At 44.4% G+C, this 23,035-nt stretch overlaps 2 protein-coding genes across 2 annotated transcripts; both read right to left on the bottom strand.

Annotated features, from left to right (window-relative positions):
* Positions 1-61: 61 nt before the first annotated feature.
* On the bottom strand, positions 62-6,691 carry LOC111850648 (T-box transcription factor TBX4-like). The gene is made up of 8 exons (XM_072706569.1): positions 6,644-6,691; positions 6,465-6,565; positions 3,647-3,766; positions 3,095-3,242; positions 2,819-2,971; positions 2,448-2,536; positions 1,827-2,002; positions 62-1,703 (listed from the first exon to the last, which is right to left on the bottom strand). Exons 1-8 carry the CDS (start codon positions 6,647-6,649, stop codon positions 1,192-1,194), a joined length of 1,305 nt encoding a protein of 434 aa, XP_072562670.1. The 5' UTR covers positions 6,650-6,691; the 3' UTR covers positions 62-1,191.
* An 8,599-nt stretch (positions 6,692-15,290) lies between these two features.
* Positions 15,291-22,438, bottom strand: LOC111850608 (T-box transcription factor TBX2-like). The gene is made up of 7 exons (XM_023824657.2): positions 21,788-22,438; positions 21,008-21,275; positions 19,936-20,082; positions 18,644-18,720; positions 18,325-18,455; positions 17,110-17,612; positions 15,291-16,536 (listed from the first exon to the last, which is right to left on the bottom strand). The coding sequence occupies exons 1-7, from the start codon at positions 22,147-22,149 to the stop codon at positions 16,204-16,206; spliced, it is 1,821 nt and encodes a 606-aa protein (XP_023680425.2). The 5' UTR covers positions 22,150-22,438; the 3' UTR covers positions 15,291-16,203.
* Positions 22,439-23,035: the final 597 nt, after the last annotated feature.

The raw sequence follows: 23,035 nt of genomic DNA, 5'->3' as shown, positions 1-23,035 counted from the left end.
AACAGTGCATTTTAAATGCTTAAAACGTAACAAAAAACACAGTACATCACCTTAAGTACAATGCAACTGCATATATCTCTCTATGCAAAGAAGAAAAATTTTGCTTGGTTGTGAGTGCAGGAAGGCAACTGTAATCCAGCGCGTATGTTTGCTTGGGTGTGTGGGGGCTCTCTCTGCTTCATATGCACGCTGCTAAAATTGTGCTGTGCCTGTTTGGGTGTGATTGTTCGAGTCTCGGTAACCCTGGAACCCGCGATGCGTTATATAACGTAATGTATACAGTTACAAAGCGTTGTATATAGTTACAGAGCTCACACTCGTCCTGGCAGCTTGTTGAACTCCAGAGATGGACGCCCGTGGAGACTGTCTAAACAGAGTGAAGTGGATAACCATCACACACAGTCAATTTAAGGCCTTTGAAACGGCTGCCCCAAAGCTGCCCGTGTTACTGGAGAGGAATGGCGCTTTCTGAGGAGGTTAGACAATCTCTGCCATCTTTAGACACTCCCCGTCTGGAAACTTCCTGTAGGTTGATGTGGGTAGTAGGCCACCTGGTCAGGTTAGCTGATCCAGACGACTGTGGAGAAGTCTATTGGACTGAATATTCCCAGAAGGGGGGGGGGGGAGTTAAAATCAAAGATCCCCGGGAATGAGTCCCAGATGCGCACTGGTGTGCGTGACTGTCAGCACACAGACCTTCAGGCAGACAGACAGCATGTCCTGAGCCATATATCTCAGGCGAGCTTTTTATTCCCGTTTAATCCCCGGTTGGAATTCAGAGGGAATTAAGCATCCTGCATATGGTGATGAGCGTCTGATCTCCGGCAGGGGAAGTGCTTTGTCAGGAGCCGCAGGTCAGCTGCTGGAGTCCAGCCTGCTATCAAAGGGGACTGGGGGGGGGGCTCTGCCAGGACCCTAGACAGAAACACTGCACTATATTCATTATTCTTGCAAGGCTCTTTGGGACACAGTGACGTGTATTGGACAGCAGGTGGTGTAGCGGTTGAGGAACTGATCGAAAGTCTTCGCGCAGGACAGTGTGTGATTGCAAACATCTGCAGATCACGCAGATGCACACAGATGGCATGTGGGAAGGTGTTCAGCATCACCAGATCCTTTGGTAGTGTCCTCCAGCCATAAGTCAGGTGACCTTCGTCTCACGCGCAGGAATGAAACGGCCTGCCACTTCGGCTAACTCTCTGCCCAGTGCGGCACTATGGCACCCAGTGTCACGTGGCACTGATATGGTGAATTCTGGGAGGGGAACGGCACCAAGTCCAAGCATGGACGAGGGGGGGACAGCACCTCCCTGTGGTAAAGTGGGTGATGTACACTTCTTTCCCATGTGCCCTGGTTGGAGGATAAGGGGAGATTTGGGGGCTGGTCGCCCCAGGCAGCAGCCTGGCCATGGGGGGGCGGCGCGGGGGCAGCTGTGGGTACGGCTTCCCGGGCGAGGTGGGATCCGTAGGGCAGATATGCCACCTGTGCCAGTAGGCTGAAGGGCTCACTCCCTTCTGCTTCCCCCTTGGACCACCCAGACATACAGGCCTCTGGGGAACATAGGGCTTCACCCCTGTATGGCTGGGACATTAGCAGAGACCCATATGATGGAGATGGCCGATGGCAGTCCCCCTCCAACCCACAAGGGGGCGACGTGTCAGAATAAGAGCGCTTACATCCCAGCTCTCGGGCCCTGTTGTAATCTGTAAGAAGAGTGAAGGTTAATTCCCAGTACAATCACCTCTAATTATGTTACAGTATTTTTACAGTTGTTTTTTTTTGCCTCCTTCTCTTAACCCAACTGCTTGGGTTCAGTGACGTGGTACCTCTGTGCCTGGGATAGTGATTTGGCAGTGCGGTGCTCCTCCTAGGCCGGACCAGTTCATCAGGCAGGTGTCGGCGCTGCAGTGTGGCAGAGTCAGTGCCATGAGAGTGGCAGTGGTCTGATGGCAGCCTGGGATCTGGTGGGCCGTGACAGGAAGCCAGCCTGAGCAAGTGCTTCCTGAAGGATGAGTCAGAGGGAGTCTGAGGATGGTCATCTGCAGGGCAGCTGCTGTTCATACTGCATCTGACCGTGGATGCGGATGGTCGCGGTCAGTGCATGCATACAGCACTGATTATCCACCAGACCAGCAGAGGGCAGATGTATTTCAACAAACACAAATACAAGCAGTGCAGTGAAACAGGTAAACTTTTATGAACTGTAAAGTTATTAGCCAAGGCTTGGGCGGTATTACAGTAATCAGGCAGACCACTTCCTACACAATTAGCCTGGACCCCAACCCCCCATGCTCGGCAAATTTTATTGCCAAGATTTCAAAATGCTGGAATACTGCTGCTTTTTAAAATACTTTATACCTCAGTATAATGTCTGGACAGTATGAAAAAGATGCAGGTACCTCCGAACTGAGTGTTAGATGCGTTAGAGTGTTAAATCAGTGACTCACCCCAGAGGGTGGGGTTCATGCAGCTCCCCTTCATCACCCCCCCGGAAGCCTTTGGCAAACGGGTTGTTCTCAATCTTCAGCTGCGTGATCTGAGAAGCAGCGAGGTCAGTCTGAGAGCCCCCCCAGGGAAACCGCTCCCTGTCTAGCCGAATAAAATGGCATATTTCACAGAACCCTGGATATGACACTTTGATGAAGAAGGGAATTATGGGTAGGTACAGGAAAAAAGTAAAACGATGAGGGAGAAGACATGGTAAAATGACTGGTCAATGTTAAATGTCAGGGACGTGCTATTGAAGTCTTACAAGAGATACTCTCTTCACTGCATATCCTGGTATGCAATTGGCTGCTGGGGGTGGGCGGGCTCATACCCTGTGGTTCTGGTAGGACGTCACTGAGATGAAGGCCGTCTCAGGGAAGACATGAGTGCAGAAGGCACCGCCCTGCTGTCCAAAGCCATCGTTTTCGTCGCCCTTTACAATGTGCAACCGCGGCTGGAACTTGTGCATTGAGTTGAGGATGATCTGAGGGAATTGGAGATTAAACCTGGGTCAGGTCTCAGCAGGGATGGGGACGGAGCTGGAGATGAGAGTGGGGTTAGGGTTAGGGTTAGGATTAGGGTTTGCACTGCCTAAGTCCTGTCTCACATGTCCGAAGGGGTCCAGGTGGTTGTTGGTGAGCTTCAGTTTCTGGAAAGACACGACCTGGCGGGTCCAGTGATCACCGGTGGCTGGAGAGTCTGGATGCACGTACAGCCGGCCAGGGATAGCAGGCTCCGCCTTCCCGGCGACCACCCTGCAGGGAGACAGACCAGATGTAACTATGACAATGAGAACATCCAATAATGCAGCCAACATCTGATCTCCATCAGTTCCATGAAGAAAACAGACAATCCCAGACTTTCAGAGACATTCCGACAAAGCAACATTTCTGGAGCCATCAAGTGAAGACCAGCCCAGAGATGCAAAGCCAGTGGCTTTGAGAAAGTGAGGACAGAATCACTGTCTACTTCAAGCTCAACATCATATCCACCTCAAGCTCAACATCATAGTCCATGTCAAACTCAGCATCACTGTCAATCTCAAACTCAACGCCATTGTCCACCTCAAACTCAACGCCATTGTCCACCTCAAACTCCACATCACCATCCATCTCAAACTCAGCATCACCAAGAGCCTGCAAAGCTCATCAGAACTTACCACTTGTTGTCGGAGAACTTATAGCGGTGATCGTCAGCTGGGACAATGTCCACCAGGAGGATGTACTTCGTTTTGGGGTCCAACCCTGATACTTTCACCTTGTAGCTTGGAAAGAGCCTCCTGGAGATGTTATGAAATAAGTTATGGAGGTATGAATGGGGTAGGTTCTACAACAAGGTGGGATCTGGGGTTATGAATGGAAAATGAACACAGATGGTATCTCACTGTAGGAGTCAGGAATAGAAGATCATAGAAAAGTCAGTGACCAGAGGCTTACTGGTGGTGTTTGGCACTGAGAAGCCGTAAAATGACTCAATATTCTATCAGTGAAGCCTTCTGCTGCAGATACATCATTGTTAAGGCTTTAAAATGCATTTAATATCCCAATAGGATATTTTAACCAGTGTAATTCCTACTAGGTGGCCTGTTTGTCCCGCAGTGATCTGCTGTCTTTGCGATCTGCAGCCCCTGCTATTTGCAGCCCCTATGACCTGCAGCCTCTGCGATCTGCAGCCCCCATGATCTGCAGCCCCTGCAATCTGTGCAGCCCCTATGACCTGCAGCCTCTGCGATCTGCTGTATGACATTTTCATGGCTGCATCAGCATTGTCCTGTGAAGGCAGGAAGTCGGAGCTTCCTAGTTAAGCTGCTGTAGAAGCGCAGTCTGCGCCTGTGACTGATTTAGTGCCGCTAGGCAGGGCTGTGCGGCTCAGCATCAAGCAAAAGGCATAAAAGAGCAGTAAAACACCTGTGATGTTCGCCACAGAGAAATGAACCGATCGCCGCACCTCGATCCCCTGAAAACCTTTAGGTGCGGCTCCTCTGCGGCAGGGCTTTTGACACACAGACACGGAAAACACAGCAAACGCAGAGCGGCGCTCCGACAGCGAGAGCGACACAGGAGGCGGACCAGCACCGCGCCACGCGGCATTGCTTCGGACCCGCAGACACGCCATCACTCTCTTTCTATAGTATTTTCTGAATTTCCCCCTTTTTAACGGGGTGTGTATTTCCCTTCATTTCCATTTCAAACTTCGTATGCTTTGTCCAGCACGTTTTAAGGTATATTCTAAATTACTATCCTGACAGATTTAGCATTAGATTTGTTACATAGCAGCACAGCAGACAAATACATTATCATTTTTGGTAACCATCTTTGAAAGGTCAGGGCATGATAATATAATAATAGATAGATAGATAGATAGATAGATAGATAGATAGATAGATAGATAGATAGATAGATAGATAGATGCTTCTTTGACAAAATTACATTGTGCTATTTTCGAGTGTACTCTAGTTATATTTTCATTTATACGCCCAAAGTAGCCTATATCATTTTGTTTTATGTATATAATGTAGTCATTATATTGCTTTTATGGTCCTTAATCCTCCCAAAGCAAATCCCTTATATGTGAAAGTGCACTAGTACCCAAAAAAACGCTTCCAATTCTCAGATTGCAGAACTTTATTCCACTGTTGCTCCAGTTACTTGTTTAATCGTCCAGTGTATGATATTTCTAACATTCTTTGATTGTTTGTAAACATTACCGCCAATATTCGTGTAGTGACTTTTAAAGCGTAATGACAAATGCTAGGTGTTTCCATGCACAGTTTGGCCACTACTGTACGTGGCGATGAATAGATTATTGTGATTCTAAATCTTAAAATATTTCTTAAGTTTTTTTTTTTACTTAACATAAATTAATTGTTCGAAACGATATAAAACTTGTATTTCAACGCATTCACACATTTACGAACTCAATGCATTCGTTACCCCTCTGCATGTATTGCGTACGCGACATAATTTCCTTGAAGAAAAATGTAGTTACACAAGAGCGCAATAAATCGCGTAAATTGTTTAGAGTTGTTTAAATTGTTATATTTTCACGTTGCATCTGTTATTATGCATAAGCTTTTTTTCGTGTGTATTCCAAAAAATGCTCGCGAGAAATTCACCTTTGTCCGTAAATTCTGTTTTAATTATATTTTTTTCAAAAAGTTCAAAAATCAGTTTGAAATCAATTTACTTTAACCAAGGCCGTAATTACAATATATAGGAAACTGTGCTCACATTGCCCCCCCAATATATATTTTAATTACGGCCTTGGTCCCACCAGCGTTGACTCCATGGCTACGGCCTTGACTTAAACCCACATTTCAAATGGTTCAACAAGGGAGTCGTTTCATTAAAAATATATATAATATAATATAATATAATATAATATAATATAATATAATATAATATAATATAATATAATAATGTGTCATTGTCCGACCCAATTCTAGCAGCGGCGGTTTATATAAAATCGGGTTAAAAAGCGAGGTCCGGTGTTAAAACGTATTTTAAACTCTGATACAGAATTTTAAGCGTATTTCAATGCTACGAAGAAGTCGTAGAGTCAGTCCATTATTATTATTATTATTATTATTATTATTATTATTATTATTATTATTATTATTATTGCAACATAAACAGACGACAAAGTTTCCAGACCGGAAACTTTCACTTTAATGTGCAGCCAAATAATCTCAGAAAAGCCTTTGAATAGACATTAATTACCTTTCAATTTGATTTCAGTCTTTCCTAGTATGTTCTGCACACCAGATACAGCAATGTCTCTGAATACAGACTCCATCAAAGTGCTCATATTCTTCCTTTAAAACACGCCATCCTCTAACAAGCCTATCTTTTCTTGCACTGGCCTCATATAAAACCTGTTGCCTGTTCATGAGAGGCTGGGATTTTTAACCCCCTACAGCGGACACTCTGTGACCCGGTATAGCAGAGGGTCCAATCCCAAGCTGTGGGTTCGCTCACCTCCCAGCCTTGGTGACGATCATCTCTGTTCCCGCCTCGTGGAACATCCTCCACAGCTCCTTGTCCTGAAGGATCACCTTGATGTCGTCCATGTTCGCGAGCTGTAGGGAGGAGAGAGATTCTGCTACTGCTCTGCACTTAGACGGCCCACAGTCTGCTAACCTTCAGGAGGCACCCACCCTCATTCCTAATGAGCTTTCATCATTTCACTGTCTTCAGCACATGTTGACATTTACCGCCTGAACCTCTCGTCAATGGAAATTGCTTCACCAATCTGACCATTTTGCACTTAAGTATGTCCATTATTCACATATCTAGGAAGCTCTAGATTCTATAAGCCGCAGCCCTCTTTCTGAAGCGAGCTGGGAACCGGCGTGTTCCGTTCCCTGAACATCTGCGTGTCCAACGGGTCCAGGAGCATCTCTGGCCATCGCCTGTGCTCAGAGACCTCCTGCGGAAGGCAGGGCAGCAGATGAAGGGAAGGTCGTGGGAGGCAAGCCTCTACAGCAGGACCTTGAGCTACGCCGCCCTGGGACTCTCCTCTGGGCTGACATGGACCGAGGAGTAAGAGACGGCCAGGCTAGCCAATGAGGTGCAAGCCCCCGGCCGCTGAAGGTGGGGTTTGCGGGGGGGCAGGCTGGGAGATGTTACCCAAGAGGCTCTGCTGTGGTACCCAGGAGTCAAACAGACTCCTCATGACATCAGACAGCTTGTTAAAAGCTTGTTTTTGGCCTCAGCTCCAAATGTTTGGTTTTGCCACCACCACCCCCTATATGTAATCCGTCCTGTAAACTGTACAGCCAGCGTCTAAAGTAAACACATCCCTGCCCCCTCCTCATAGTCTTTAAAGTCCTGCTTCTCATTCAGAAAGAGCTTGGATTAAATATTTACACCTCAGCCGTGATGGAGGCTCCCAGCCCACGCACATGGATTAGGATCCCAGCTTCAGGGTTAATCCCAACCCCATTCGAAGTGTTTTCTGTGGCAGTGAGGCACAGCCGTACTTAGCAGCTGGATACCAAAGGAGATATACTCATTACACCCAGAACAGCAGAGACACGAGGAAATGGTAGATACAGAAAGGGAATCTGATAGGTTATATACACAAAAGCAGGAAGGTCCTCCAGGTTACGCCGCTGTGTCGATAAGATGCGTTTAGCTTCCTGTGTGTGTGTTATTTTTGCTTAAGGCCGTATTTAAATTTCACGAATATTTCAGAGTCTAATTAACATCCCGGCATAAACGCCTCCACTTCAGCTGTTTGCACAACGCGCTGCAGACCGGATCCCGTGTTTACATCCGTGTCGCTCCGGCTGCTGTCGGGCTCGGCTCGGTCTCATTCCCAGCTGGGAGCCTTTGATCCCTGCGGGGGTGACGCGATTAATGAACCAAGGACCACACGCTTATTCGCCCGCCACGTGATCAATGAGGTGCCCTTAGGGAGAAACGTAGACAAAGCGACGCGCGTTTACTTCATTTGATCCCATTTAAACCATAAACAGACACTCACATAGATTTTGGCCAATAATTCAATCGGATATTTTCCATAAGGAATTCAGGTTAGTAACCTTGTTCAGTAAAGCCACCTGCTCATAGTAGATCCTGCAACCTTTCGGTTAAAGCAGGTTTTGGAACACAGGGGCTGCCCGGTGCTTCTAACACACACTCGCTTTTTTGGCGTATCTTACAGAGTTGCCAACTTTAGTCAACTGGCTGGAGTGAGATTTTCCGTTCGAGACAAGTCTGCACACGCATTTACATCTACGTGCGAGTTTTATTACCTTGTAAATAGTCTGCGTGGTTTGCAAACTACCCCAATGCGTTTGATATAACTCATTTTAGGTTTATATTGGAAAAATATAGATTTGCCGTAAGATTTCTTGCGAGAGCATGAGATTCAGAAAACCTGAATGTCACGCCAGACGCGTGACAGTTGGCCACCCTCATATTATTTAAATACTTCGTGATTTTGCATGGGTAACCTAAATACACGATGCTAAGTGTATCCGATAGGAGTCGTTCCTATAGCGAAATGCTCACTTGGTTCACTTTTAAGCCAACAGATTTTGTTCAATGGTACGCCAGCGCACGAAAAGAAAAAAAAACCTGGATTCAGGGAAGTATCTGATAATTATGTTGCGTGTTTGCACTCCGTTTGCTTTGCTCTAAATACAATAAGATGCCAATTAAATAACAATGATGATCATAAGAATAATTTAAAAGGCAGGAGTTCTTTTTGTATGTTGTTATAGATATTATATCGATTCAACGTAGAGATCCTGTTAAAATATCAACATTGATTTATAAGTATTTTGTTAACCTTTGCACAACCATTAGCATTAAACATTGTTTCAACAACGTACATTATTTTAACCACATTTCAGCTTCGAGACTCGGTCACATATACCGACTGGGTCTGCGTGCTCGTCTGTGCAGAGGCCCATGTATGTTCTTGCTGTAATATGCACCAGAGTTTCCCCTGGTATCCATAAAATTAATCTTAATCTTAAAAGTAAGTAAGTAAGTTTTTTTTTTCAATTTTAAACTTTCTGAAACTACATTCAGCAGATTTATCCGTGATCGACTGTACGGAGGTTTCCTAGTTCGGTCCCAAGTACGTTGGTACACTGTCAGAAAAAAGGGTAAAAATTTGTACCTTATCACTGGGGCTGTTCCCTCGAGAGTCTGCTAATTGTACCCTTAGTTGAAGGTAACTAAACCTTTCAAAGTACAGAAGCTCCGATGAACATTTCTGTACCATTGTTGGTACGTTAATGCTGTTAGTACATTTGGGATGTTCCTCAATTTTTGTACCATAAAAGGGTACAGCCCCAATGACAAGCAAAGGTACAAATTTTTATCCCTTTTTTCTGAGAGTGCAGCGGAAATTCAGCGACCGCCCGCCTTAAGGAAAATGCATGAATCTAGCAAAATTTTTGAAGTGCGGCATATTAATACCGTTTGTCCGCGTGAATACACCATCGGCTGACTACCTGAATAGGCCTAGACAAGGCCTAAATAAAAACACAGGTAATTGTTTAATTCAAGGTAAGGGTATACTCACGTATGGATTAAAATTTCAAGCAAAAATTCTGTAGAAATACTGAGAAAAAATGTCTGTGCGGGTGTATTTAATTTAGATTGCATTTTCGGAGCATTGCATTAAATAGCAGACATTTGTCCAAAGCGAGGCACAAGTAAGGATCAGAGAAAAGCGTCAAGCCAGTGTCCTGAAGCAATTGGGGTTAAGGCCCAGCAGCGACAGCACTCCCCAGTTTTGGGATTCGAACCGGCAAGCATCAGATCGCCGTTAATCTCAATACGTTACACAAGCACAGAGATTTAGCTATTATAATTATTTAAACAATACTGCATGTATATACATATATTGTACACTTATTTTTCCTATATAATTTTTACTCATTTTGTTTATGGAGTCGTTGGTATATGGATCTTTATTACATTAGTAATTTCAAAAAAATATTTTAAAATGAAAACTAGTTAGTCCTGAAGAATGATAGTATTATCCGCCCAATAAAAATATCATTGTCCCCAAAAAGCTGTTGTAGAATATTTCTCCATCACTGTACGTGAATGCATTTTAATACAATGTAGGAATCGGTTAAGTATTATTTCGATCGACGCCTGCACAAGTCTTACCCATGAACATATAAGAAATAACTGACTCGTCGGGATCGGCCGCGACCTGAGCGTTCTTGGTGACTGAGTTCGTCATCAGAATCGGTAATTGTTCATCCTCCACGCGTATAAAGCGCTAAAATGGACCATAAGCATAGAAACGCCCATGCATATTACTGACTGAAACCAAGAAAACGATGTCATTCATATATTCACTATATATATCCAAACATTATAAATGAAAGGTAGATAGGCTACCATTACTACATGTAGTTTCTCATTTGTTCTCTTTATAATATATATTAAAGTAACACGTAGCAGTATATTTATGTAAACTAATGTGTAGTTATATTTTTATTACTGCTAGGCCCATAGGCCTGAGTGTTGCTGTATAACTTTTAGCCCAACACGTTAACACAGAAGAATAACACAGAATTGCAAAAAATACACAGTAAACCACCAATATTATTATAAATAACTGAAGGCAATAAAAATAAAACAATAGTGATTGATAATAATTAATTAAAGTTTTCTTAGACCGGTGGTTCGACTCATGCTGCTGCTTTTAATTTAAACCTGACTGATAAATTCTGAAGGGGATTATTCTGTGCCTATACTACTTCAACACACACGTATCACGTCCTAATCTAAATTTGTTTCTGTGTTAGAAATACAATGTAAAATGCGTCCATTTAAAACGAAACTAATATATTAGTTATTTTTCAATGTGATCTATCGACCCCATAATGAACCCACATGGAGTTTGGGCAGATACGCATATTACGGATTATTTTTAATATCATGCCATTTAAGATCAACAATATAGTAGGTATAATCCAAAGGGACTGTAAACCTGCACTAGAGTACGGAAAAACGGATGTTTTTAATCCAGGTCGCGTAGATTACTTCGACGGCTCGGTCCATGCACGGATTTGGAAACCGTATAGGCATCCAACTGAAATGTAATGTTACCTCATAAAACAGGTATGTTGGGTTCCTTCATTCTCAGTCCAAACGTCAGTCTGCTTTCCCACGCCAAATAGGCACGCAGTGAAGGTTGTTACAATGCTGGTAAATTAGGAGGCATTTAACGTATATTAAGCTATTTATCTTCTTGTCGGTGTTACTTCACTCCAAGGGGGTCCCCGTTAGCCCACCAGTGGCGGGTCCGCACAGCATTCAGGGTAGCTGCCGTAACGGGAAACTCCACGCGCGTAGCGTTTCCTATCAGACTCAAAATATTGGAATATTAAAAAAACGCTAGAGACGAAGCTGACTCTGCACTCCCTCCTCCTTGTATCGGATCGTTGGTGCTGTATTCAGCCCCATGAGTCTATTTCTGTGCTGTACGACGCGGGTGTTATCGTGTGAAAATCACAATAATCGCCTCTGCGCGGGGGCTGCTCACTGCCGCCCCCTGTTTAGCAGCAGAATGGACGGATGCCTTTCCACGACTGAAGCGTTCCGCTAAACATTACTCAAAGTGGTTCGTTTTATGAATATGTTTAATTCGCTATTTTTTGCCCTTTCATTGCATATATGCCAGTTGTATATTTTATGACGTGCAATATGCGATGGTTCAGGTAGGTTTCAGGAGGGGCTGGACAACCAAAGAAAAATTATTTCCTTGAAATAAATATCGCATGGTTATTAAAGCTGAGTTACGTGTATGTGATGTGATATAAAAATGTCCAGCGCTACGGCGCGATAAACGGAAATCGCCGTCTTACACTGACACGCACAAAAAAACGCCCATGGTCGTAACACCGCTTTTGAGCAATCCGCAGTCTATATGAAACGAAAGAGCTGAAGTCTTCATTTTTAATGAATGTACGATGAACGAATGGGTTGGGAAGTTTGTCCCTAGGGCTTACGTGGGTGTTCATAGATGTTTTCGAAATATATTCAGCTGCGAAAAGATAAGATTTACATTATCTTTAGATTTTATTTGATGGAAGGACTGCAAGACAGATCCGAATTTTATTATTATTATTATTATTATTAGTAGAAGAGGCCTAATAATAATAATTATAATAATAATAATAATTTCTGTAATGTAACCTAATAATACTGTTAAAAATCGACACTCTTAATAACAGAAGTTGCGGTCTTTATGAGAGTGTATTTTAAACCGGGGCTGAGAGCAGGCCGACTGTACCGCCGCTGAGGCCGCTTCATCCCGCGCCCCCGTACCGCCGATACCGTGTAGGTCGTGGTGATCCGCGGCTGGTTGGGGCTCACAGCGGGCTAGTCACACCGAGCTAATCACGGCTCACACCTTGTTTTGTTTTAGTGTGCTGTTTTACTTCTTCTTCTCAACGAATTAAATGGGTTTCGTTAAGTATGTCTCTCTTTTTAGGCGCACAAATATGACAGAGGTGTTAAATAGGCCTTCATTGATATGCACCTTCATCAGCGCGGAATGAAAAATGGAAAGCATCACTGGACTTATAAATCAATCAAGCAAAAATAACAATAAGCTGTTATCTGTCAATGCAAACATTTCTCATTTTAAATCCTAGTAAAGATCTCCATGATTAGTTGGTTATAGACATCATGTGCGTAGTGCAGACGCCCGTTACTAATAAACAATTATAAATTATGATGATTATTTGGTAGTGTTTGTGTAATACGTTTCTATCACACGAGACCGTGAGCGCTGTAAAGGGAAACTCAGGCATAGACATGCGCTTGTGATGTATGACGGCGCCTGAACTCACCTGGCAGATGTAACGATCGATTATACCAGCAAAGGTTAATTACTGAAATTAAACAAGGGCGTGGTGAAGAATTTTAATCGCAGTGACGTACATATCAAATTTACAGCTTAATTGATAGTTAGTCATAAATCACTTGATTAGCTAATCCTGAAAAAAATATTATTCAAAATCTGGACTTTTAAGTTACCAACTTAAACTACGATTTTAATATCTAAGGGAAATGGCAGTTAATAGTCCGGTAATTCTGTTGATCCTGTAACGCTGTAAAGGGTTGCTCTATATAATATTTTTTTCATTTGATTGAATTCGAATTCGTTTGACTGCAATGCTTCAATTAAACATACAATTGCACTTCGTCACGGAAAAGCGCTATATACCCGTTGAACGGCGTTTCTACGAAACATGACGGTGTTCAAACTTAATTGCTGACTAATGCGGTGATTGCACAGGGTTTAAGCAGTTCTGGTGATCGCAAGCAGTTTTCGTTGCAAAACATTCATCCGTCCAACGCGAGGCTTAAGTAGTTAAGTCATCCAAAAATTCCATGGAATATAAACGAAACAACCAGAAGGAAGAAAAATTCAGTTTCGCGCTGAGAAGTTCAGTACTGGGGCCTAAATAATACAGAACCGGCATTGACGCAAATATCCGTGTTTCTCAGTGAAATCTGAATGCTGGTGTGTTTGTTATGAGGGCGTTGTACAGACTTTTTATGCATCCATTCAATAAAGCGGTAACAATCACAGAGTTTGTACAATTAATGGAGTTAGTGCGACCCCTGGCGTTCAATATAATAATAATAGCACTGTTATAACGCTTCTATGTAGGAAAATTACTAAATTAACAATAAATTATTTTATTTATTCTTCGTTTTATACTTAAGTAATTTGTGCCCGTATATCATTAGGTTAGGCTCCGGACCCCCCGACCCTGAATATATATATATCACGCGGGTACAGAAAATGGATGGATGGATGGTGTAATCAGGAAAATTTCATAATCAAAACTTGCTTTCCTACCACAGCACTGAAATGAACGAACGATAACGATGCGCCTGTCTGAAAGAGGAATTAATTTAAAAACTATTTCACTTCTTGTAAACGCAGGAAACGGACGCATCTTCTTATTGGTGTCTCACCTCATTCTCAACAGTATGAAATTCTCTCTTTACCAGTATCACTATGCAGTCCCTGGTCAAACAGGCTGCTCAGGCACCGGACATAGCCTACTAACTGGGGCCGGGCTCGGTCAAAAGGGGGCTATCTCTTGTTCTATTCGGATAAATATATCCGGTTTGCCTAAAATTTGGTGTGCGTTTTTATGTTTTATGAGGAAAAATACTAAGAGTAATACCGACTCTTTACCATAATGAGTAGTTCGAAGATAAATGGGTGGATGAAATTTAATTTAAGTCAGAAAACAGTGTTCGTGCTTGATTTCATCATTTAATCCACATTCTTTACGTTGCTTTGTCTTGTATTCTGATTCATCCCTCTTTTATGGTTTAACAAACCAGACACCAAATATATTCCAAGTAAATAACTTTTAAATTCTTCTTTACCCACCAAAAAGTATTCAAGTGAACGCAGTTGTTTGGTGGGTTAAGCAAAGTGTCCATCCTGTAATCACGTGAGAGCAGAGGCTGCTTCTTGTCAAAGCTGAAGGATAATCGGGCCCGACGTTCATTTTCAATATCCAGCAGCTCGCTTCGTTAATTGGGTACAACAGGGTGGAACAATAGAGAGTGTTTCAGTGATCAGCTATAGGAAAACCGACTGTAGCGCCCGCTAATTGGAAACCACTGCTGCCGTTGTCTGCCTCGGTCTTTGTGAACCGGTCTGCAGGCAGGCGACAGGCGACGTTTGGCGGACAAGGCGCTGTCTGGGCGGCTGGACGCCCGAACGCCGCCCTTCGGAACTCTCTTCATAATCAGCATATTTCCCTCCCTCTCGGGACGGGCGAAAGAGCCGCGGTCATTCGAAGTAATTAACACTTGTAACCTGAGTTGATACTACACCGCAAACTAGCTTTTTCAGCTAACTAAACCTTCGGAAGACGCGTCTATGCATGTCTGCATGTAGACGAGCAAGTCAATCCCATGATATTTACATTCAAAACGACCCCTTCCCGTGTTTATTCAGTTGAAAACGCCTCTGTCTTTAGAAACCGATAAATTATATAAATACTGTATAATTTAACACTTGTCCCAGTACACACGCAGCCGCGTAGCCCGGAGCTCCTATAATACACACATTTACTTTCGGCAGGGGGTGCTGTAACTCAAAATACAACGTTAACTCTATATTTTTTTATCGCCCAAAATATCCATCCATCCATGTCCCAACTGCTCATTATTTCGTACAGCGTCTCGAGAACCTGGAGCGCATCACAGGAAGCCGAGGACAACAAACTATAACAATACAGCATGAGTGTCTGATTATGTCCTAGGATACACATATCGGACGGATTTAAAATCTTCCTCAATATTTTATATTGCAGATAATGTATATAAAAATAAACATCAAATGAGGGCGATTAAAATCATAATAACTGTACAATACAATTCCGTGCATCTTTAACAAAATAAATGGTTCAGTACCGGCCTGTACTGTCAATACCATTATATAATAATATAAAAAGTACAAAAGCAAAAGTAAAAACCTCGATGCAAACAAATCCTAATGAAATGATAAAAGAAGTGAAATATATAAAATGTGTAACTAACAATTAACAATTTGTTTTTTATTGAGTGTCCGAAAACGTGAGAGCAAAGTAGTGTTTCAGTAACCAGCATGAAGACGGCCGATTAGAAACATTTTTTTTTCTTCAGCAACGGGATGACAGTGAAATACCTGAACTCACCCCGTCGTTGCAGTGTGAGGTCAGATCAGATCAAAAACATTATGTACAAACCAATGTACACCATTAGATAAATTAATACCAGTCTGCATGCTGCTTATTTACATAATTGATTCTATTTAATCACATAAATAAGTCAAATTCAGGCATCCATGAAGCCGGCTGGTGGTTCCTCAGCCTAAGCACCTTCCCGATCCGTATTTCCCGATGCCCTCGGTGCTCTTCTGTACGGTTAACGCCTGTCTCTGAAGGAGGTGACAGCTAGCCGTTTCATTCTGCCGTCACGCTCCACTTCTCGGCAGAAAGTCGCCCACCTCGGATCTCCTATAAGCCTCAGTGAGACGCGCACTCAGAAAATAGCCCATGGGGCTTCTGTCAGTCAGGCGTCCACCTCTTCAGGACGTGGTTTAGGGAGTTCCTGCCTGCTGTTCAGCCCAGTGAGGTGTGGACGTCCAATCCTGTGCAGAGCTGCATCGCAGTGAGCTGGATGTTCTGGACCTGGCCTGCGGGAGGCGCACGTGTCACTTCGGGGAGGCGCTCCTCTGCCCCTCCAGGCCGCTGACCAGCTTCTGGATGCTCTGCAGCTCATTAATGGGGTCCTTTGGTAAGGCTTTGCCCCTGTAGGTCACCGTATGGCGCTCCGGAGTGGGCGGGGCCACAGGACTCGTATCCCGGCTGGCTGGCACAGTCCGAGCGAGGGTGCCAGCGCCCTGGCACAGGGCACCGGGAACCGGGTAGGGGCTGTAGTGCAGGCAGGACCGGGCAGCACCCAACAGCGGGCTGCGTGAGAGGGGGGCTGCCATGTAGGCGTAGGGATGGGAGAACAGCGCCCCCAATGCTGGCAGAGGGATGCCCTGCGAAGGAGAAACAGCACCACTCGTCACACTGGCATCCTCCAGTGACATCAGTAACGACACTCAAACCCAGCTCTCCCGCAGTGGACATCCACCTATGCCAGGGGTGGCCAATCGTACCCAGAAAGGGCCACTGTGTGTGCAGGTTTTTGCTAGAGCTCCCTAATTAGAGAACTGATTAGCTGAAGAGTTCTCACACCTGGGTTTGAACAGCTGACCTATAGGCTTTTATACACACTTGCCCTTTGCGGATAAGACTGGCCACCCTGTCTCTGTACGCGCGAGTTATGGAGCGACAGGGAGCCACCGTCTTGCAGCTCAGCTCCCCTGCACCTCCCCGTGGCTCGATGCAACACAGCTGCATTTAATCCCTACTGCAGGCCACACCTACTGGACATGTGTGTGGTTAAGCCACGCCCACATAGTCAGCAGGGTCCACCTATTATTACAGGTAGGAGGGGCTTGTGATGAACGCCTGGAAGGCCGAGATGGGGGCTTGAGCAACCAGGGCAAAGTCTGATGGATACTGATGGACACACTGCACTATATGACTGCGGGAATGGGATGCATTACCTGTGAGAGCTGCCACGGGAATCCACAGGGCCCCCCTGAGAGTGCGCTGCCCCCCAGGCCTGTCACGCCAGAGACGGATGCCAGCAGCTGCCCCATGCCCATAGCGGACAAGCCCCCGGGCGTCACGGCCAGCTGCCCTGGGGGCAGGAACAGGGGCTGGGGGCCGTACAATGACTGGCCAGGCAGGCTGGAGAGGGCCAGGGCCTGCAGGTGGGCGGTGCTCAGGTGGGAGGGGCTGTCCATCTGAAGCAGCACTGGGCAGGAGCCGCCCTCGGTACTCCCCAGGGTCCTGTGGTCCACCCTGTTCCTGCACCTGCTATCCGACTGGTCTTTCTGCTGCGTGAGATCGCTGGGGTTTCCTGGGTCTCCCTTCTTACTGGGATTAGCCCCACCTACTGACCGCGGCCCAGAGGGTGGGCTCCGGGGCCCGGGGCTGCTTGGTCTGACAGAGGGATTCTCCAGGTGGTCTGGTTCCTGGTCACTGTCTGTGTGGGTCCTCGCATCTGTCACAAGGCCAATAAGCAGATTTACAGACATGAAAGAAACATCCACACAGGCCTCTGGTCGCTGTTTCTGACCCAGGGTAATTATTACAAGGCACAAACAGTACAGTGTAAAATATCCTCCACTTTACTCTCCGTCAAAACCCACCGAGAATCGGCAAAACTCCACGTTAACCCCTTTAGCCAGGTACGGGCAAAATATTTAACAGAAGCGCACTATGCAGATTTTAATGAGTTTCTCCATTATAAGTAACCAAGTCCACCGCCAGTAGCGAAAGCGCCGTGAGCCCGATGGCCGCTAGGGGGCGCAGAGCACCGGGTTACGTTCTGACCCACAATTAAAATGTTACTTACGGACCTGTGCGCCAATCGCCCCCTGACAGAAACACTTTTTATTTGTTTCTGTTTTGGGTGGAGGAAAGGTAGCGAGGTAGGATAAAAGTAGTATAAATAATCAAACGGAAATTCTGCTGGAACCGGTTACAAAATCAGTAGGTACTATCCATTGTGCCTTCAACATAGCCTACTATATATATATATATATATATATATATATATATATATATATATATATATATATATATATATATATATATATATATATATGTATAGCTTTAATACACCGCCAAAGCAGAGCAGATGGATAAACACGCGCCAGTTACCGCGGTTTAGGACTCATTATAGCGCCTCTCTTGTCAAGCCAATACTGTACCTCTCTGGGAGCGAGTCGTCCCGGACCCGGCCGGCGAGTCCCCAGCGGCCCCTGGGTCGCAAGAGGAAGCGTCCGACTCCCCGCCGTCCGGATCCGCAAATGCTCGCAGTGGCGCCAGAGTCAACTGCTTTCTAGGGGCAGTGCAAATGAATCACACGTTACAGAAGGACACGGGAATTAATTAAAGCCCATGTTCACAAAAATATTTATTACATTTCGTCCCGTAAAAATAACAATATATCGGCGTTAATGGAAAACGCGCAACAGAACAACAATAGCAGTTTATTAGGCTATAGCAGCATGACAGCGATCACTGTACCTCTTTTCTCTCCTCCCGTTCCCCGTGTCTCTGAAACCTTTAGCGAAGGGGTTGTTATCAATTTTCAACTGAGTTATCTGTAAAGAGCGGAAAGTAGGGGTCATGTCACGGCTAGAAATCGTCTATCAAGTTATTACTGTGTACATCGAGGTTTATTATCTGATTGCTGAGAAATAACTTGCACAAACCAGCACAATCGACATTTACATATATTAATAGGAACTTGAAAATAATTACACGCACGGTTTCAAACACTTTACACGGACGTGATTTCGGCGATTTCACCAATATGGGCCTATCGTATCGTAGGCTTGATAATAAATTACTAAGATGACTTTGAACTAAGATGACTTTGAAATCTCGCAACTGCTTGGTTTTCGGATGATAGGCCTGTGTTTAATAAGCCGCATTATGTATTAAAACGGATGTAACGGTGAGGCCTCGCAATAGCAATTTCTAATAAGAATTTATTTTAAGATGGTGCGGAAAATAACCAATACACCGCATGCCATAGGTTATTCTATTGAACATTTTGATTTTTAACATTTACAACTTAATTAGCCTAGACCTATCCGTCAAATATCCCAAATGGAAATATGAATAGCCTAACTGTTAAAATTAAATGCTCAAATGAATTAAATGTTTTAGTCTACCGTCGAATGGTCATGTTAAAATAGAGACTGTATAATGTACGGTATAATCATACGGATATACACAACGAAACGTTAGGTTCACAAACTAATACAAGCTACTCTCAAAAAGGCCGACGGTCCATAAACTGTATCACACCAAGTAGAGAGCACGGACAGAGTAAAGCGGGCGTAAAGAGAAGGGCGTAAAGAGGGATAGTAATCTCCCTACACATTCAGTAATTTCCGACAACTTCATTTATTACATTAAAGTATACTGTCGGTAGTAATCCTACAAAAGAATTATATCCACGCTAGTATAAGCGAAGATCAGAGACGCGGCTTGATACGGCATCGAACCCCGACACGAACTCGCATGTCATGTTTATTAGAGATGTGAGGAGACGCATCTCTAATAAAATAATAAATGTTATTATAACGATTATGATTATTATTATTATTATCGGCCTATATAGTCATATTTCTTGCAAAATAACACTAGTACATTCATTATTCAAACCTCGGTTGTATTATACAAATATTTGCACATTGGTGAGCCAATGTAGTCCACTGACGGAAGGAAATTATTTAGCTAAACAGGGAGACTCTTGCACCAGACCAGAGGGATGTTAAAGGGACAGGCATAGCTGAGATGGCAGGTACCTTGTCGTTCTGGTAGGCGGTGACGGCGATGAACTCCGTCTCCGGGAAAACGTAGGTCCGGAAGGTGCAGTAGGGAAGCTTCAGGATGTCGTTGGCTCTCACTATGTGGAAGCGCGGCTGGTATTTATGCATGGAGTTCAGGATGGTCTGCAAAACGCACCAAGCATCTCTGTCAATGGCAGCACGTACGGCAAATCATTCTTAGGGCTGTATCTGAAAACGCCATGTTGTTATAATCTCACACTTTCAGGAATTCTCTTTTGTTCTTTGCGGTACAGTTTAATTTCATAGTTATTATGAGTAATAAGCTGTCAAGCTTTGTATGCATATCGTGGACTTTGCTGTGTATATGGTGACATTACTTCGATATTGCCTAGCACAGTGAACACGTCTGGGCGCCTGATACAGTGCAAGTGCACTGCAGCAGGCCTGCTGAATTGATGTTAGCTTACAGCCTATCCGCTTTACATAAAAGACGAATAAAAGTATCATTGCAGCCAGCTCTAATAATGCACTTATGGGACATTCCCCATACGCGACATCTAGTAAAAAAGTAGAATTATTATTTAGAAACCCAACAGCTGAGACATTCGCCTGTCAGCAATTAATTAAATTTTCTTCCGAATTATCAATGAATAGGGCCACCGGCACCGCGATCACGCGAAGGGCAGGCATTGAAGGACATTTTATATGACCGAACCCATATTTTATATTATAGGCCCACGGTCAGTTCATACGGCTCCCCTGGCTGCTTGTAAGTTACTATATCTACCAAAACTAAACAGGCCTAAATAAAATATCCAGGCGCCCACCCTATAAATGCACTGGAGACTTATGCAGTGGCCAGAGGTACTAATTCCTGAAGTACCTCCTTGGTTCCTTTTAACTGTAACACAGACACACTAATGGCTGATTCGAATTGCCTGATGAATGCATCAGCTCTCAGAAACATTATAAAAGTGGTTTGATAGCTGATATGGAAGCTATATATAGCTATTACCAAAAATAATAAATAAAACTGATCAACAAAACGCAGTGGCCCCGTATAATAGCTATTTAATGGACTACTTACAAACCCATGTTTGTCAGACATATTATTGGTGAGCTTGAGCTTATGGAAGGTGACGGGCTTGGCCATCCACTGCTCGCCGGAGGCCGGGCTGTCCGGGTGGATGTACATCCGCTTGGGCATCTCCGGGTCGGCCTTCCCGGCTACCATCCAGCGGGAATTGTGGAACTTGTAGCGACAGTCGTCCGCAGCCATTATATCCATCAGTAAGATGTACTTGGCTTTTTTGTCGAGACCATTAATGCGGACTTTAAAGGGCGGGAACATCCTCCTGAAACGGAGAGCAAAGGCGGTCAGGAGGTCCGTCGCTAAACACGGTGAGAAATGCGGCACATCCCCGCAGAGAGGCTTTTAAAAGACGGCCGTATTTATATTAAGTATTCGTACTAACGCCCCTTCGGCCCTTAACGCAAAGATCATTTCTACTTTAGTGTACGATATAAAAGGCCAACGTATAAAAACACTTCTAAAGATGTTTTAGTTTTAAATGCCAACTGTCCTGCCACATTGTCTTTTGTGCAGTAAACCTATAGACGATAAAAGGTCAGAATCAAATGCAGCCACGTCTGTGAGACTGATGCCAGATCATGGCAAATCTATACCGACTTTAAGACCTTTCCAGGTCGTTATAAATAACTTTCCAGAGGATAAATGCGAGTTTGACCAACCCACTCCACATTATGTTAATTATCAGAACATATACGTTTCCTAAACCTATTCTAAAACCATACTGTTAGACCCACGCGTAAATGTATTACGCAAAAATACCATTATTCTCCCCACCTTCCAGACTTGGTAATGACCATTTCGGTCCCTATTTTGTGAAACTGGTCCCAAAGCTCCTTAGCCTCTAGAGTTACTTTTGGGTCGTCCTCGGCTTCCTCCTCCGCCGACTCGAAGCCTTTTAGGCTGCGCAGATGAGCCGCCTGCTGGTGATGACCCAGCGTGTTAAGACCGGCTTCCGCGGCTGCAGCAAAAGCTTGTTCCGCTATCGGTTTGCCCAGGGAGCCCGGAGGCAGCGTCAGTGCCGGGAAGAAGGACGGCTGAGCGGCCGAGAGGAAGGCTGACACGGGAAATTCGACCGGTCGATGAGCGTGGAAAGGTTGATAAGCCATCGCAGTCCCCGTGAAAACTGGGTCTCTCATCGGTGCATCCAAAATCTGTATAAAATCACAAGAGACTGCAAGGTTGCTCCCCTCGACACGAGAATAGGTATCCACTTGATAGAAGCAGCAGAAAATGTTGAATTGAAAATGAAACTGCAGCGTTTGGTTTGAAAGTCCAATCAGAAAACATCCATTATGGACTCCCTCCACATAGTCCTGCAGCAGAATGAATCTGTGCGACTTTATCTGCTTTCTGAAGACACACTTTCGGCGCTCCTTCCTCTCGCAGAAAATAAAAGTGCAGTCGTCAAACAGCTCCCAGACTCTCAGATCTCATCCTCTTCCCGGGGAACTGAAAGCATCTCACCTGTGTCTTGCGTCCCGGTCCCCGCACTAATGAAGCGAGCCTTTGATTACTCATTTTACGCTTTCCGGACCAATTGCGGACCTGAATAGGCGTGGTTTTGACAGCGGTGGCCAAGATTGGGGAGGGAAGGGGCGGCAGGAGCGGCAACGAGGTGTCAGAAGCATTAGTGACAAAAACATGTCAACAGAATAAAATATTAACCAATGACAGAGACGAGATGGGAAGATCCCACCCAGCAAAAAGCTAAACAGCGGCTTAGAGCTCTGTCCTCAGCCGGCGGAGAGAGTCCTTACCAACTTGTGGTAAATTATTTTCCGGAGTTGTTCGGCACGTTGTTTCGAAAATATCAATAGACACCCGATCTTATCAGCTCTTTCCGCTTTGGGTCACTTTCTGTTAGAATAGGCCTATTTATTTTAAAACATGTGGATAGACTATACTTTGGTTAAACATAAATCTTTAAGGAAGGTATTTTTAGTGTACATTTAAAGTGTACTAATATTTACTTTGCTTATTGATTTTTGTTTTGATTTAGGCATAATTTTACGCTCATTTGTA

This window comes from Paramormyrops kingsleyae, chromosome 24 (genome assembly GCF_048594095.1).
Source record: "Paramormyrops kingsleyae isolate MSU_618 chromosome 24, PKINGS_0.4, whole genome shotgun sequence".
In the NCBI taxonomy this organism is placed as follows: domain Eukaryota; kingdom Metazoa; phylum Chordata; class Actinopteri; order Osteoglossiformes; family Mormyridae; genus Paramormyrops; species Paramormyrops kingsleyae.
The sequence above is the reverse complement of the archived record's forward strand: the minus strand, read 5'-3'. Positions and strand labels throughout refer to the sequence as shown.